This window comes from Salmo salar, unplaced genomic scaffold, assembly GCF_905237065.1.
Source record: "Salmo salar unplaced genomic scaffold, Ssal_v3.1, whole genome shotgun sequence".
NCBI classification, from domain to species: domain Eukaryota; kingdom Metazoa; phylum Chordata; class Actinopteri; order Salmoniformes; family Salmonidae; genus Salmo; species Salmo salar.
This window is the reverse complement of record NW_025548630.1, coordinates 37255-56166: the sequence shown is the minus strand read 5'-3', so window position 1 is coordinate 56166 and position 18912 is coordinate 37255. Positions and strand designations below refer to the sequence as shown.

Here is an 18912-nt window from a genome sequence, read left to right as displayed (position 1 = left end):
CAGACAACACAGCAACACAAACACTATAAACCACCTATATACATACAACCACGGAGACCCAGACAGACACAGCAACACAGAACACTATGAAGACAGCACCTATATACCGCCCTATTAAACCAAGGAGACCCAGACAGACACAGCAACACAGAACCTCGAAGACAGCACCTATATACATATTAAATTAGGGAGACCCCAGACAGACACAGCAACACAGAACACTATGAAGACAGCACCTATATACATATTAAACCAAAGGAGACCCAGACAGACACCACATGAAGATTGACACACACTGTAGACAAAGACATCAGTTGTCTTTTTGTTCTACATTCATGAGGCATATCCTCATTACCTTGGTCTGAACAGCAGAAACGCCACATTACCTTGGTCTGAACAGCGAAACCCTCATTACCTTGGTCTGGAACAGCCAGACGCCTCATTGCACCTTGGCCTGAACAGCCTTGAAACGCCTCCTTACCTTGGCCTGAACAGCAAACGCCTCATTACCTTGGCCTGAACAGCAGAATCCTCTTACCTTGGCCTGAACGGCAAGCGCCTCATTCATGGCCCTCATTACCTTGAATCTGAACCACACTCATTACCTTGAATACTAACGGCAGACGCCTCATTACCTTGGTCTGAACAGCACAGAATGCCTCATTACTTGGTCTGAACCCTCTACATTACACTTGGTCTAACAGATGGCAGAGCCCTCATTACTTGGTCTGAACAGCGCGCCATGCATTACCTTGGTCTGAACAGCAGAACCCTCATTACCTTGGTCTGAACAGCCAGACCAATGCATTACCTTGGTCTGAACAGCAGACCCACATTACCTTGGTCTAACAGCGCATACATTCGTTGGTCTGAACGGCAGAGCGCAACATTACCTTGGTCTGAACAGCAGGCATACATTACCTTGGTCTGAACAGCAGAGCCCCCATTACCTTGGTCTAACACCCCACATTACCTTGGTCTCAGACAGGCAAGAACGCCTCATTACCTTGGTCTGAACAGCAGAGCGACCACATTACTTGGTCTGAACAGGCACCCTCATTACCTTGGTCTGAACCAGACCCACATTACTTGACTGAACAGCAGAACGCCTCATTACCTTGGTCTGAACAGCAGACGCTACATTACCTTCGTCTGAACAGCAGAACGCCACATTACCTTGGTCTGAACAGCAGAACGCCTCATTACCTTGGTCTGAACAGCAGAGCCACATTACCTTGGTCTGAACAGCAGAACGCCTCATTACCTTGGTCTGAACAGCAGAACGCCTCATTACCTTGGTCTGAACAGCAGAACGCACATTACCTTCGTCTGAACAGCAGAACGCCACATTACCTTGGTCTGAACAGCAGAACGCCTCATTACCTTGGTCTGAACAGCAGAGCGCCTCATTACCTTGGTCTGAACAGCAGACGCCTCATTACCTTGGTCTGAACAGCAGAACGCCTCATTACCTTGGTCTAACAGCAGAACGCCACATTACCTTGGTCTGAACAGCAGAACGCCTCATTGCCTTGGTCTGAACAGCAGAACGCCTCATTACCTTGGTCTAACAGCAGAACGCCTCATTACCTTGGTCTGAACAGCAGAACGCCTCATTACCTTGGTCTGAACAGCAGAACGCCTACATTACCTTGGTCTGAACAGCAGAACGCCTACATTACCTTGGTCTACAGCAGAAACGCCACATTACCTTGGTCTGAACAGCAGAACGCCACATTACCTTGGCCTGAACAGCAGAACGCCTCATTACCTTGGTCTGAACGCAGCACGCCTCATTACCTTGGTCTGAACAGCGAGCGCCTCATTACCTTGGTCTGAACAGCAGAATGCCTCGTTACCTTGGTCTGAACAGCAGAACGCCTCATTACCTTGGTCTGAACAGCAGAATGCCTCATTACCTTGGTCTGAACAGCAGAATGCCTCATTACCTTGGTCTGAACAGCAGAAACGCCTCATTACCTTGGTCTGAACAGCAGAATGCCTCATTACCTTGGCCTGAACAGCAGAAGCCACATTACCTTGGTCTGAACAGCAGAATGCCTCATTACCTTGGTCTGAACAGCAGAATGCCTCTGTGTTCTCATCTCCTGAATCAGCCGGAACACGTTGAAGTCTTCTGGAATCTTCTACAAACCAACAAGAACAATACACTCAGTGGTCTATCTGTGCTCCAGGAAACAGCAAAGGCAACACTGTGTGTGTGTTTTCTATTGTACGTACCCCAGCCTTTAGTAGGTTCCACGTGTAGTCTATAGCACAGATGGCGCCTGTCCTCCCACAGCCAGCACTGTCAAAACACAACAACAATCAGACAGAAACAGAATGCACAGCCTAGAGACACACAGACTACATCTCACAGCTTCCATTAGGCTTGGTGGATTTACAGCTGGAACTAACATTCAGAGAGTGTATGTTCTAAGCTACGGTATATAAACTCAGCAAAAAGAAACTTCCCTTTTTCAGGACCTTGTCTTTCAAAGACAATTCGTAAAAAATCCAAATAACTTCACAGATCTTCATTGTAAAGGGTTTAAACACTGTTTCCCATGCTTGTTCAATGAACCATAAACAATTAATGAACATGCACCTGTGGAACGGTCGTTAAGACGCTTACAGACGGTAGGCAATTAAGGTCACAGTTAGGACACTAAAGAGGCCTTTCTACTGACTCTGAAAAACGCCAAAAGAAAGATGCCCAGGGTCCCTGCTCATGTGTGAACATGCCTTAGACATGCTGCAAGGAGGAATGAGGACTGCAGATGTGGCCAGGGCAATAAATTGCAATGTCCGTACTGTCAGACGTCTAAGACAGCACTACAGGGAGACAGGAGGGACAGCTGATCATCCTCGCAGTGGCAGACCACGTGTAACAACACCTGCACAGGATCGGGTACATCCGAACATCACCCTGCGGGACAGGTACAGGATGGCAACAACAACTGCCCGAGTTACACCAGGAACGCACAATCCCTCCATCAGTGCTCAGACTGTCCTCAATAGGCTGAGAGAGGCTGGACTGATGGCTTGTGGGCCTGTTGTAAGACAGGTCCTCACCAGGCATCAACGGGCACAAACCCACCTTCGCTGGACCAGACAGGACTGGTAAAAAGTGCTCTTCACTGATGAGTCGCGGTTTTGTCTCACCAGGGGTGATAGTCGGATTGGAGTTTATCGTCGAAGGAATGAGCGTTACACCGAGGCCTGTACTCTGGAGCGGGATCGATTTGGAGGTGGAGGGTCCGTCATGGTCTGGGCGGTGTGTCACAGCAGCATCGGACTGCCTGCAATGATAACAAGCTCAATCTGAACGCTGTGCATTACAGGGAAGACATCCTCCTCCCTCATGTGGTACCCTTCCTGCAGGCTCATCCTGACATGACCCTCCAGCATGACAATGCCACCAGCCATACTGCTCGTTCTGTTTGTCATTTCCTGCAAGACACGAATGTCAGTGGGTCTCAATCCCATTGAGCAAGTCTGGGACCTGTTGGATCGGAGGGTGAGGGTTAGGGCCAGGAACTTGCAGGTGCCTTGGTGGAAGAGTGGGGTAACATCTCACAGCAAGAACTGGCAAATCTGGTGCAGTCCATGAGGAGGAGATGCACTGCAGTACTTAATGCAGCTGGTGGCCACACCAGATACTGACTGTTACTTTTCATTTTGACCCCCCTTTGTTCAGGGACACATTACTCAATTTCTGTTAGTCGGAGTCTGTGGAACTTGTTCAGTTTATGTCTCAGTTGTTGAATCTTATGTTCATACAAATATTTACACATTTTAAGTTTGCTGAAAATAAATGCAATTGACAGTGAGAGGACGTTTCTTTTTTTGCTGAGTTTATGTTGACACACTTAACATCCTTAAGCCCCCCTGGCCACAACATCCCGTCTCCCCCTACATTCTCCCACGGTAGTGAGCAGTGAATCCCCAGGGCCAGTAGAGGAACATACATGTGGCTCCGATCAGCCTGATGATGATAATAATAATGACGGCCCTGGAAGGGACTTCTTGACGTTAATTAATTGAGGACCAGAAATCAAAGGGAATAGAAAGAGCTGGTGGTTTGCAGTCGCCCCCACAGACCTCCGCAGCTGTGTGTGAGTGTGTGTGTGTGTGTCGGTCTGAAGATACACACATACTTGGTAGTTATCTCCTGTGATATTGTTTCCGCACTTCTCTATCCATTGCTTCTAGCTTTAAATGGACGGCTTCACGGAGTGTATGTGTGTGTACCTGCAGTGTATACAGATGGGTACATCATCATGCTCCTGGTACTCTCTCATCAGACCAATCATATCCAAGATGGAGTCAAAGGACGAGGGAACGTCATGGTCTGGCCAGTTGATGTAATGGAACTGGGTTATCCTCCGTGTCTCCTGTAGGGAGGGGAGGGGAGAGGAAGAGAAGGGGGAGAGAGACACGCAGAAAGGGAGGGAGAGAGAGTGAGAGCGAGGAGCAAGAAGTGATAGACAGAGGGCGTGAGAGAGAAGGGGAGAGGGAAATGAGTTTCCAGAAAGAGCGGATTGATGTCATGTGAATGATGAAACTGAAAGGCCATTGTGTTTCTATATGTTAGTGGGGGAAGAAAAGAGAACTCACATTCTCATGCTCCACTGTCAGGGTCCTGATGAAATAGTCCGTTCTGGGCTGTTCTGATTCCTGCCAGGAGAAACAGAGGATTAAACCCAACTGTAACAGGTTTGAAAAAGCAATGCTTCAGAAAACATATATACACATACATACATACATACATACATACATATGTATGGTTATTTAAATAAGGAAGTCCAGCTAACCATAGTGGCGGAGATCAGTTGACATGTTGTATTGTAAAACAACAAGACACTAAGTCCTAGTCTACTTGTTACAATGAGCCTTTCTACAGAAGCTACTTCTGACTGTGTGTATTGGCTTGGGACACACAGAGAACACTCGGAGTCTCTTCAGTTAGTCAAAGGCCACGGTCTGCCTCTTTATACAGTCCTGTCTGGCCCTCTGTCTGCCTGTTACACTGAGGACTGCTGACTGGACTCTGTGTGTATCAAATGTACATGTTCCCTTTACATGACTACTGAATACTACAGCCACAGTGACTGGCTCTAGTAAAGACTCCATATGTAATAACACAGCCAAAGTAGTTCCCACTTAGCCCTTCCATACTGGACAGCATACTAACCCCAGAACATGGAGCTCCACCGTCTCTGGAGGACAAGTTCATCACTGTAGAACACTGTGACTAAAGAGGACACTTTAAAATAGCTCTCTCCTTTAATATGAGGCTCTGCATAGCTGGAGGATGGGCTGGCTGGCGCTCAGTAAATACAATGAAGGGGTGTGTGTGTGTGTATGTGTGTGAGAATGTGAGTGTGTGTGATGTGTGTGTGTGTGTGTCACTTACACAGGAGATTCTGAACGGGCCAAAAGACATGGGCTCATCACCAAACTGGGGAAAGTACCGCTCACACTTTTTCTAACAGAAAATAGGAAAAAGACAGGTTTGCGTTTCAAAGCCTAAACCACATTCTCCACAAAACAACATATGAAACTCTCTATCTCTATCAAACACGTATGAAAGAGGGAGATATGAAAACCCTTCAGTATTATCAACAGAAATATCTTACTCCAGACACTGAAGGGCTCTTCCTGTCAAATCAACAGTGAAAGTGGTTCTTTCATATTACTATAGTATAATACCATATGGACGGCTTCAGGACCAAACTCTTACCCTTCCCATCTCGAATTCTCGACATGCCATTACGATGACCTGCGACATAAGAAGCGGAAAGGTTTTCAATTTACATCATGCTAGAAAAATGGACATTCCAATGTCTGTATTCTGTTCCATCACATGGTAATAAACCTGACACACAGCATATGTTATAAACACATTAACAAACAGCGCTTCCTAGGAATTAAAGTCTCAGAGAGCAGTGGCAAAAACAGTGTGTGTATATGTATACATGTGTGTGTGTCTCAGTGTGTGTGTGTCTCAGTGTGTGTGTGTCTCAGTGTGTGTGTGTCTCCAGTGTGTGTGTGTGTGTGTGTGTGTATATATGTGTGTGTATATATGTGTGTGTCTCAGTGTGTGTGTGTGTGTGTGTGTGTGTGTGTGTGTGTGTATATATGTGTGTGTGTGTGTGTGTGTGTGTGTGTGTGTGTGTGTGTGTGTGTGTGTGTGTGTGAGAGAGAGAGACTCACGGCTACACTGTACTCCCAGTTCATTCTCCAGAAGTCGATGACAGTGTTGGGTAGAGGACCCTGGGTAGCGATGTAGGCCTCTGGACCATCCATTCCCTGGTAACACAACTAATATTAGAGGGCTGGATGAACTAACACACAGTTAGTTTAGTGAGAGGACAAGCAGAGGAGGAGGAGGGGGAGGAAGAGGAGGAGAGAGGAAGCGGAGGAGAGGGAGAGGAAGTGGAGGAGAGGGAGGAGGAGAGGGAAGCGGAGGAGGGAGGAAGTGGAGGAGAGGAGGAAGCGGAGGAGAGAGGAAGCGGAGGAAGGAGGAAGAGGAGGAGGGAGGGAGGAGAGGGGAAGCAGAGGAGAGGGAGGAGAGGGGAAGCAGAGGAGAGGGAGGAGAGGGGAAGCAGAGGAGAGGGAGGAGAGGGGAAGCAGAGGAGAGGGAGGAGGAGGGAGGAGAGGGTAAGCGGAGGAGAGGGAGGAAGTGGAGGAGAGAGAGGAAGTGGAGGAGAGAGAGGAAGCGGAGGAGAGGGGAAGCGGAGGAGAGGGGAAGCGGAGGAGGGGAAGCGGAGGAGAGAGAGGAGAGGGGAAGCGGAGGAGAGGGAAGCGGAGGAGGGAGGAAGTGGAGGATAGGGAGGAGGAAAACACTCAGACATCTTTATTCAGGCCAGCCTGTTGGTAAAGGTCTCTGAGTTTTTAAGGGTGTAATTGATCACCTTGTGTGACACAGCTGAGTGTCATTAGCTTCCACACAGTGTGCAGGTTGCTATGCTCCGCATGACTATCACCTGGAAGGCCCTGTCGCCTCTAGCTACTAAACAAAACAACTTTTTGTGGACTAGGTGTTACAATTGTCTATCCTTCAGCATTCCTTCTGGTCTATTTAAAGTGTTGACCTCTGACTGGACAGACATTCAGGGTGAAACTGAAGACGTACTGGTGATATGTTTGAGGGCCTGTAAGCTTATCTCCACACATCTGCTCCCCCCCCACCCACAAACCCTGTCACCCAGGACCACCGGCTTTCTCCTGACACCTTACATGTCTAAGGCAAAAAGGCTGAGGCAAAAAGGCTGAGGCAAAAAGGCTGTGTAAGCCGTGGGAGGGCAGAGGGGTGAGGTCCCATCATGCAGTCACAGGTCTGAGGTGTGTAGAAAGTCAACTGTACCTTGATGAAGCTGGCATTGATGTAATCTGAATCCTGATTGGTTGTTTTTAAAGTCAGCTTTACCCTCGTGTGGTCAACTGTGGGAGAGAAGAGGATACATGTTAGAGAGAGAGACAGAGGAAAAGAAGAGCGAGAGGAGAGGAAAAGAGAAGAGAGCGAGAGGAGAGGAAAAGAGAAGAGAGCGAGAGGAGAGGAAAAGAGAAGAGAGCGAGAGGAGAGGAAAAGAGAAGAGAGCGAGAGGAGAGGAAAAGAGAAGAGAGCGAGAGAGAGGAAAAGAGAAGAGAGCGAGAGGAGAGGAAGAGAGAAGAGAGCGAGAGGAGAGGAAAGAGAAGAGAGCGAGAGGAGAGGAAAAGAGAAGAGAGCGATAGGAGAGGAAAAGAGAAGAGAGCGAGAGGAGAGGAAAAGAGAAGAGAGCGAGAGGAGAGGAAGAGAAGAGAGCGAGAGGAGAGGAGAGAGAGAGAGAGAGAGAGAGAGGAGAGGAGAGGAAAGAGAAGAGAGCGAGAGGAGAGGAAAGAGAAGAGAGCGAGAGGAGAGGAAAAGAGAAGAGAGCGAGAGGAGAGGAGAGAGAAGAGAGGAGAGAGAGAGAGAGAGCGAGAGGAGAGGAAAGAGAGAGAGAGGGAGAGGAGAGGAAAGAGAAGAGAGCGAGAGGAGAGGAAAAGAGAAGAGAGTGAGAGGAGAGGAAAGAGAAGAGAGCGAGAGGAGAGGAAAAGAGAAGAGAGCGAGAGGAGAGGAAAAGAGAAGAGAGCGAGAGGAGAGGAAAAGAGAAGAGAGTGATAGGAGAGGAAAAGAGAAGAGAGCGAGAGGAGAGGAAAAGAGAAGAGAGCGAGAGGAGAGGAAAGAGAAGAGAGCGAGAGGAGAGGAGAGGAAAGAGAAGAGAGTGAGAGGAGAGGAAAGAGAAGAGAGTGATAGGAGAGGAAAAGAGAAGAGAGCGAGAGGAGAGGAAAGAGAAGAGAGCGAGAGGAGAGGAAAAGAGAAGAGAGCGATAGGAGAGGAAAAGAGAAGAGAGCGAGAGGAGAGGAAAGAGAAGAGAGCGAGAGGAGAGGAAAAGAGAAGAGAGTGATAGGAGAGGAAAAGAGAAGAGAGCGAGAGGAGAGGAAAAGAGAAGAGAGCGAGAGGAGAGGAAAAGAGCAAGAGCTAGTTTCCCATGTCAATAAAGCCCCTTAAATTGAATTGAGAGAGAGAGAAGGGGAGAGAAAGGGAGAGAAGGGAGAGGAAGGGAGAGGAAGGGAGAGGAAGGGAGAGGAAGGGAGAGTGGAAAGGAGCAGGAGAAAAAGAGAGCAACAGATTAGAAGGAATAAAGACCAAGGATGTGGCTGGTAAATAGAACAAATAAATCATGTAAAATGTTTTCAGCATTGTACAACAATAATATTATATAAACACTATATTTGACTGATCCATCCGTAGCCTCCATCCATGAATCCATCCGTAGCCTCCATCCATGAATCCATCCGTAGCCTCCATCCGTGAATCCATCCGTAGCCTCCATCCGTAGCCTCCATCCGTAGCCTCCATCCGTCCATCCACCCGTATAGACTATCCATCCATCCATCCACCCGTATAGACTCTATCCATCCATCCATCCACCCGTAGCCTCTATCCATCCATCCATCCACCCGTATAGCCTCTATCCATCCATCCATCCACCCGTATAGCCTCTATCCATCCATCCATCCATCCGTCATCCGTATAGCCTCTATCCATCCATCCCTCCGTATAGCTTCCATCCATCCACCGTAGACTCCATCCATCCACCCGTAGACTCAATCCATCCACCCGTAGTCTCCATCCATCCATCCACCGTAGCCTCCATCCATCCATCCACCGTAGCCTCCATCCATCCATCCACCCCGTAGCCTCCATCCATCCACCCGTAGCCTCCATCCATCCACCGTAGCCTCCATCCATCCACCGTAGCCTCTATCCATCCGTAGCCTCTATCCATCCATCCCTCTGTATAGCTTCCATCCATCCATCCGTAGCCTCCATCCGTCCATCCGTAGCCTCCATCCGTCCATTCGTAGCCTCCATCCATCCATCCACCCGTAGCCTCCATCCATCCATCCACCCGTAGCCTCCATCCATCCATCCACCCGTAGCCTCCATCAATCAATCCACCCGTAGCCTCCATCGATCCATCCACCCGTAGCCTCTATCCATCTGTAGCCTCTATCCATCCATCCCTCTGTATAGCTTCCATCCATCCATCCGTAGCCTCCATCCATCCACCCGTAGACTCAATCCATCCACCCGTAGTCTCAATCCATCCATCCGTAGCCTCCATCCGTCGCCTCCATCCGTCCATTCGTAGCCTCCATTAGTCCATCCACCCGTATAGACTCTATCCATCCATCCATCCACCCGTATAGCCTCTATCCATCCGTATAGCCTCTATCCATCAATCCATCCGTCATCCGTATAGCCTCTATCGATCCATCCATCCACCCGTATAGCCTCTATCCATCCATCCATCCGTCATCCGTATAGCCTCTATCCATCCATCCATCCCTCCGTAGCCTCCATCCATCTACCCGTAGCCTCCATCCATCCATCCATCGGTAGCCTCTATCCATCCATCCATCCGTAGCCTCCATCCGTCCATCCGTAGCCTCCATCCGTCCATCCACCCGTATAGACTCTATCCATCCATCTATCCATCCACCCGTATAGACTCTATCCATCCATCCATCCACCCGTATAGCCTCTATCCATCCATCCGTAGCCTCCATCCGTCCATCCACCCGTATAGACTATCCATCCATCCATCCATCCATCCACCCGTATAGCCTCTATCCATCCATCCATCCACCCGTATAGCCTCTATCCATCCATCCGTATAGCCTCTATCCATCCATCCATCCACCCGTATAGCCTCTATCCATCCACCCGTATAGCCTCTATACATCCATCCATCCGTATAGCTTCCATCCATCCCTCCGTAGCCTCCATCCATCCACCGTAGCCTCCATCCATCCATCCATCGGTAGCCTCCATCCATCCATCCATCCATCCGTAGCCTCCATCCGTCCATCCGTAGCCTCCATCCGTCCATCCACCCGTATAGACTCTATCCATCCACCCGTATAGCCTCTATCCATCCGTCATCCGTAGAGCCTCTATCCATCCATCCGCACACTCTATCCATCCATCCCGCCGTATAGCTTCCATCCATCCATCCATCCCTCCGTAGCCTCCATCCATCCACCCGTAGCCTCAATCCATCCACCCGTAGCCTCAATCAATCCATCCACCTGTAGCCTCAATCCATCCATCCACCTGTAGCCTCTATCCATCCATCCATCCGTAGCCTCTATCCATCCATCCGTAGCCTCTATCCATCCATCCCTCCGTATAGCTTCCATCAATCCATCCCTCCGTATAGCTTCCATCCCTCCGTAGCCTCGATCCATCCACCGTAGCCTCCATCCATCCATCTACCGTAGCCTCCATCCATCCACCCGTAGCCTCCATCCATCCATCCGCCCGTTGCCTCCATCCATCCGTCCGTAGCCTCCATCCATCCGTCCGTCCATCCATCCATCCGTAGCCTCCATCCATCGATAGCCTCCATCCATCCATCCATCCATCGGTAGCCTCCATCCATCCATCCATCGGTAGCCTCCATCCATCCATCGGTAGCCTCCATCCATCCATCGGTAGCCTCCATCCATCCATCCGTCCATCGGTAGCCTCCATCCATCCATCGGTAGCCTCCATCCATCCATCCATCGGTAGTCTCCATCCATCGGTAGCCTCCATCCATCGATCGGTAGCCTCCATCCATCCATCCGTAGCCTCCATCCATCCATCCATCGGTAGCCTCCATCCATCCATCCATCGGTAGCCTCCATCCATCCAGCCATCGGTAGCCTCCATCCATCCATCGGTAGCCTCCATCCATCCATCCATCGGTAGCCTCCATCCATCCATCCATCCATTGGTAGCCTCCATCCATCCATCGGTAGCCTCCATCCATCCATCCATCCATCCATCCATCCATCGGTAGCCTCCATCCATCCATCCATCCATCGGTAGCCTCCATCCATCCATCGGTAGCCTCCATCCATCCATCCATCGGTAGCCTCCATCCATCCATCCATCGGTAGCCTCCATCCATCCATCCATCGGTAGCCTCCATCCATCCATCCATCCGTCGGTAGCCTCCATCAATCCATCCGTCGGTAGCCTCCATCCATCCATCCGTCGGTAGCCTCCATCCATCCATCCGTCGGTAGCCTCCATCCATCCATCCGTCGGTAGCCTCCATCCATCCATCCGTCGGTAGCCTCCATCCATCCATCCGTCGGTAGCCTCCATCCATCCATCGGTAGCCCCCATCCATCCATCCATCCGTCCATCGGTAGCCTCCATCCATCCATCCATCGGTAGCCTCCATCCATCCATCCATCCATCGGTAGCCTCCATCCATCCATCCATCGGTAGCCTCCATCCATCCATCGGTAGCCTCCATCCATCCATCGGTAGCCTCCATCCATCCATCGGTAGCCTCCATCCATCCATCCATCGGTAGCCTCCATCAATCTATCCATCCATCGGTAGCCTCCATCCATCCATCCATCCATCGGTAGCCTCCATCCATCCGTCGGTAGCCTCCATCCATCCATCCGTCGGTAGCCTCCATCCATCCATCCGTCGGTAGCCTCCATCCATCCATCCGTCGGTAGCCTCCATCCATCCATCCATCCGTCGGTAGCCTCCATCCATCAATCCGTCGGTAGCCTCCATCCGTCGGTAGCCTCCATCCATCCATCCGTCGGTAGCCTCCATCCATCCATCCGTCGGTAGCCTCCATCCATCCATCCGTCGGTAGCCTCCATCCATCCATCCGTCGGTAGCCTCCATCCATCCATCCGTCGGTAGCCTCCATCCATCGGTAGCCTCCATCCATCCATCCATCCGTAGCCTCCATCCATCCATCCATCCATCCATCCGTAGCCTCCATCCATCCATCCATCGGTAGCCTCCATCCATCCATCCATCGGTAGCCTCCATCCATCCATCCATCCATCCATCGGTAGCCTCCATCCATCCAGCCATCGGTAGCCTCCATCCATCCATTGGTAGCCTCCATCCATCCATCCATCCATCGGTAGCCTCCATCCATCCATCCATCCATTGGTAGCCTCCATCCATCCATCGGTAGCCTCCATCCATCCATCCATCCATCCATCGGTAGCCTCCATCCATCCATCCATCCATCGGTAGCCTCCATCCATCCATCGGTAGCCTCCATCCATCCATCGGTAGCCTCCATCCATCCATCCATCCATCGGTAGCCTCCATCCATCCATCCATCCATCCATCGGTAGCCTCCATCCATCCATCCATCCATCGGTAGCCTCCATCCATCCATCCATCGGTAGCCTCCATCCATCCATCCATCGGTAGCCTCCATCCATCCATCGGTAGCCTCCATCCATCCATCCATCCATCCATCGGTAGCCTCCATCCATCCATCCATCGGTAGCCTCCATCCATCCATCCGTCGGTAGCCTCCATCCATCCATCGGTAGCCCCCATCCATCCATCCATCCGTCCATCGGTAGCCTCCATACATCCATCCATCGGTAGCCTCCATCCATCCATCCATCCATCCATCCATCCATCGGTAGCCTCCATCCATCCATCCATCCATCGGTAGCCTCCATCCATCCATCCATCCATCGGTAGCCTCCATCCATCCATCCATCCATCCATCCATCCATCGGTAGCCTCCATCCATCCATCGGTAGCCTCCATCCATCCATCCATCCATCCATCCATCGGTAGCCTCCATCCATCCATCCGTCGGTAGCCTCCATCCATCCATCCGTCGGTAGCCTCCATCCATCCATCCGTCGGTAGCCTCCATCCATCCATCCGTCGGTAGCCTCCATCCATCCATCAATCCGTCGGTAGCCTCCATCCATCCATCCGTCGGTAGCCTCCATCCATCCATCCGTCGGTAGCCTCCATCCATCCATCCGTCGGTAGCCTCCATCCATCCATCCGTCGGTAGCCTCCATCCATCCATCCATCGGTAGCCTCCATCCATCCATCCATCGGTAGCCTCCATCCATCCATCCATCCATCCGTAGCCTCCATCCATCCATCCATCCATCCATCCATCCGTAGCCTCCATCCATCCATCCATCCGTAGCCTCCATCCATCCATCCATCGGTAGCCTCCATCCATCCATCCGTAGCCTCCATTCATCCATCCATCGGTAGCCTCCATCCATCCATCCATCCATCGTCGGTAGCCTCCATCCATCCATCATCATCGGTAGCCTCCATCCATCCATCCATCGGTAGCCTCCATCCATCCATCCATCCATCGTGTAGCCTCCATCCATCCATCCATCCATCCATCGGTAGCCTCCATCCATCGGTAGCCTCCATCCATCGGTAGCCTCCATCCATCGGTAGCCTCCATCCATCCATCGGTAGCATCCATCCATCCATCGGTAGCATCCATCCATCGATCGGTAGCCTCCATCCATCCATCGATCGGTAGCCTCCATCCATCCATCCGTCGGTAGCCTCCATCCATCCATCCGTCGGTAGCCTCCATCCATCCATCCGTCGGTAGCCTCCATCCATCCATCCGTCGGTAGCCTCCATCCATCCATCGATCGGGAGCCTCCATCCATCCATCCGTCGGTAGCCTCCATCCATCCATCCGTCGGTAGCCTCCATCCATCCATCCGTCGGTAGCCTCCATCCATCCATCCATCCATCCATCGGTAGTCTCCATCCATCCATCCATCCATCGGTAGCCTCCATCCATCCATCCATCGGTAGCCTCCATCCATCCATCCATCCATCCATCCATCCATCCGTAGCATCCATCCATCGGTAGCCTCCATCCATCCACCGGTAGCCTCCATCCATCCATCGGTAGCCTCCATCCATCCATCGGTAGCCTCCATCCATCCATCGGTAGCCTCCATCCATCCATCCATCGGTAGCCTCCATCCATCCATCCATCGGTAGCCTCCATCCATCCATCGGTAGCCTCCATCCATCCATCCATCGGTAGCCTCCATCCATCCATCCATCGGTAGCCTCCATCCATCCATCCATCGGTAGCCTCCATCCATCCATCCATCGGTAGCCTCCATCCATCCATCGCAGCTCCATCCGTCGGTAGCCTCCATCCATCCATCCATCCTCGGTAGCATCCATCCATCCATCCATCGGTAGCCTCCATCCATCCATCCATCGGTAGCCTCCATCCATCCATCCATCGGTAGCCTCCATCCGTCGGTAGCCTCCATCCATCCATCCATCCATCGGTAGCATCCATCCATCGGTAGCCTCCATCCATCCATCCATCGGTAGCCTCCATCCATCCATCCATCCATCGGTAGCCTCCATCCATCCATCCATCCATCGGTAGCCTCCATCCATCCATCGGTAGCCTCCATCCATCCATCCATCGGTAGCCTCCATCCATCCATCGGTAGCCTCCATCCATCCATCCATCCATCGGTAGCCTCCATCCATCCATCCATCCATCCATCCATCCATCGGTAGACTCCATCCATCCATCCATCGGTAGCCTCCATCCATCCATCCGTAGCCTCCATCCATCCATCCATCGGTAGCCTCCATCCATCCATCCATCCATCGGTAGCCTCCATCCATCCATCCATCCATCCATCCATCGGTAGCCTCCATCCATCCATCGGTAGCCTCCATCCATCCATCCATCGGTAGCCTCCATCCATCCATCCATCGGTAGCCTCCATCCATCCATCCATCGGTAGCCTCCATCCATCCATCCATCCATCCATCCATCGGTAGCCTCCATCCATCCATCGGTAGCCTCCATCCATCCATCCATCCATCCATCCGTAGCCTCCATCCATCCATCCATCCCCTCCATCCATCCATCCATCGGCAGCCTCCATCCATCCATCGGTAGCCTCCATCCATCCATCGGTAGCCTCCATCCATCCATCCATCCATCGGTAGCATCCATCCATCCATCCATCGGTAGCCTCCATCCATCCATCCATCGGTAGCCTCCATCCATCCATCCATCGGTAGCCTCCATCCGTCGGTAGCCTCCATCCATCCATCCATCCATCGGTAGCATCCATCCATCGGTAGCCTCCATCCATCCATCCATCGGTAGCCTCCATCCATCCATCCATCCATCGGTAGCCTCCATCCATCCATCCATCCATCGGTAGCCTCCATCCATCCATCGGTAGCCTCCATCCATCCATCCATCGGTAGCCTCCATCCATCCATCGGTAGCCTCCATCCATCCATCCATCCATCGGTAGCCTCCATCCATCCATCCATCCATCCATCGGTAGACTCCATCCATCCATCCATCGGTAGCCTCCATCCATCCATCCGTAGCCTCCATCCATCCATCCATCGGTAGCCTCCATCCATCCATCCATCCATCGGTAGCCTCCATCCATCCATCCATCCATCCATCGGTAGCCTCCATCCATCCATCGGTAGCCTCCATCCATCCATCCATCGGTAGCCTCCATCCATCCATCCATCGGTAGCCTCCATCCATCCATCCATCGGTAGCCTCCATCCATCCATCCATCGGTAGCCTCCATCCATCCATCCATCCATCCATCCATCGGTAGCCTCCATCCATCCATCGGTAGCCTCCATCCATCCATCCATCCATCCATCCGTAGCCTCCATCCATCCATCCATCCCCTCCATCCATCCATCCATCGGCAGCCTCCATCCATCCATCGGTAGCCTCCATCCATCCATCGGTAGCCTCCATCCATCGGTAGCCTCCATATATCCATTGGTAGCCTCTATCCATCCATCGGTAGCCTCCATCCATCCATCGGTAGCCTCCATCCATCCATCCGTAGCCTCCATCCATCCATCCGTAGCCTCCATCCATCCATCCGTAGCCTCCATCCATCCATCCGTAGCCTCCATCCATCCGTAGCCTCCATCCATCCATCCGTAGCCTCCATCCATCCATCCATAGGAGTCATGATGTTCTGAATTAAGAGGCAGAAGGGCTTCCATGTTGTTCAGGTAGAGGTTAGTATCCTGTAAGATGTCCTCCATGTTGTTCAGGTAGAGGTTAGTATCCTGTAAGATGTCCTCCATGTTGTTCAGGTAGAGGTTAGTATCCTGTAAGATGTCCTCCATGTTGTTCAGGTAGAGGTTAGTATCCTGTAAGATGTCCTCCATGTTGTTCAGGTAGAGTGTTAGTATCCTGTAAGATGTCCTCCATGTTGTTCAGGTAGAGGTTAGTATCCTGTAAGATGTCCTCCATGTTGTTCAGGTAGAGGTTAGTATCCTGTAAGATGTCCTCCATGTTGTTCAGGTAGAGGTTAGTATCCTGTAAGATGTCCTCCATGTTGTTCAGGTAGAGGTTAGTATCCTGTAAGATGTCCTCCATGTTGTTCAGGTAGAGGTTAGTATCCTGTAAGATGTCCTCCATGTTGTCCAGGTAGAGGTTAGTATCCTGTAAGATGTCCTCCATGTTGTTCAGGTAGAGGTTAGTATCCTGTAAGATGTCCTCCATGTTGTTCAGGTAGAGGTTAGTATCCTGTAAGATGTCCTCCATGTTGTTCAGGTAGAGTGTTAGTATCCTGTAAGATGTCCTCCATGTTGTTCAGGTAGAGGTTAGTATCCTGTAAGATGTCCTCCATGTTGTTCAGGTAGAGGTTAGTATCCTGTAAGATGTCCTCCATGTTGTTCAGGTAGAGGTTAGTATCCTGTAAGATGTCCTCCATGTTGTTCAGGTAGAGGTTAGTATCCTGTAAGATGTCCTCCATGTTGTTCAGGTAGAGGTTAGTATCCTGTAAGATGTCCTCCATGTTGTTCAGGTAGAGGTTAGTATCCCGTAAGATGTCCTCCATGTTGTTCAGGTAGAGGTTAGTATCCTGTAAGATGTCCTCCATGTTGTTCAGGTAGAGGTTAGTATCCTGTAAGATGTCCTCCATGTTGTTCAGGTAGAGGTTAGTATCCTGTAAGATGTCCTCCATGTTGTTCAGGTAGAGGTTAGTATCCTGTAAGATGTCCTCCATGTTGTTCAGGTAGAGGTTAGTATCCTGTAAGATGTCCTCCATGTTGTTCAGCTAGAGGTTAGTATCCTGTAAGATGTCCTCCATGTTGTTCAGGTAGAGGTTAGTATCCTGTAAGATGTCCTCCATGTTGTTCAGGTAGAGGTTAGTATCCTGTAAGATGTCCTCCATGTTGTTCAGGTAGAGGTTAGTATCCTGTAAGATGTCCTCCATGTTGTTCAGGTAGAGGTTAGTATCCTGTAAGATGTCCTCCATGATGCCATGTTGTTCAGGAAGAGAAGAGGGAGTGGGGCAGAGATGATGTGTGTGTGTGTGTGTGTGTGTGTGTGTGTGTGGGGGGCTTGGATGCTATGCTGTGGGGAAGAAGGGCCAAGAGGATGTGTGTGTTGTGAGGGGCTGTGGCCAGAGTTTATTTGTCCAGTCCACTCAGAGCCCTTCTGGCCTCTAGAATTAATGTGATTCTTTCCAGTAATATCCATCTATTCCCCTGACAGTAAGAACCATTAGAGAGGACACACACAGAACACTACACACACACACAGAACACTACACACACACAGAACACTACACACACACACAGACACACACAGAACACTACACACACACACAGAACACTACACACACACAGAACACTACACACACACACAGAACACTACACACACACACAGACACACACAGAACACTACACACACACACACACACACACACACACACAGAACACTACACAGACACACACAGAGAACACTACACACAGAGAACACTACACACAGAGAACACTACACACAGAGAACACTACACACAGAGAACACTACACACACACACACACACACACACACACACACACACACACACAGAGAGAGAACACTACACACACAGAGAACACTACACACACAGAGAACACTACACACACAGAACACACAGCTTTGGCTACACATGATTACATACAGGGCAGTATGTCTTTATAGCGGTTCTTCTTCACATTGTCTTCCTTTTCCCCGACGTTGGTGGGGTAGATCTTCTCTGTCCTGTATTTGGTCGATAATCTTCGTAATCTCTGCAGGGAGAAAAAAACAACGAGAGAGAAAATGTTATTCATTCTGTGTTTTTCTGTCTCCTATAGAGAGACACGTAGTGGAGAGGGAATACCCAATGACACCCTATTTCCTTTATAGTGCACTACTTTTGACCAGAGTCCTATAAAGGGAATAGAGAGCCATTTATAGTGAACTACTTTTGACCAGAGCCCTATGAAGGGAAGAGGGAGCCATTAGGAACATATTCGTATAGAGGGGGGTTTAGTGTAGGATAGTATGAATGATTGATGGTGAAGAGAAACACTTGCCCTACATTAGAGGGATGTGGCCAGTCATGTTTCAGTGTCACAGGAACGGTTCCCAGAGAGCGTATCGTTGCCCACCCACGAGGTTAGGGATCATGAACAGATCCTATTTGACTATGCTCCACACATTTCACACACCCCTTCTCCAGCCCCTCTAATAGCCCAGC

The 18912-nt window shown here is 50.6% G+C and overlaps 1 protein-coding gene across 1 annotated transcript; it reads right to left on the bottom strand.

Annotated features, from left to right (window-relative positions):
• Positions 1-2039: 2039 nt before the first annotated feature.
• LOC123733188 (tyrosine-protein phosphatase non-receptor type 12) lies at positions 2040-18517 on the bottom strand (the record flags this gene model as incomplete). The annotated part of the gene is made up of 9 exons (XM_045712601.1): positions 18352-18517; positions 7373-7449; positions 6220-6315; positions 5747-5785; positions 5420-5491; positions 4621-4680; positions 4255-4397; positions 2242-2308; positions 2040-2147 (listed from the first exon to the last, which is right to left on the bottom strand). Coding segments are annotated over exons 1-9 (813 nt in total), but the record flags the coding sequence as incomplete, so codon positions are not given.
• Between the last annotated feature and the right edge of the window lie 395 nt (positions 18518-18912).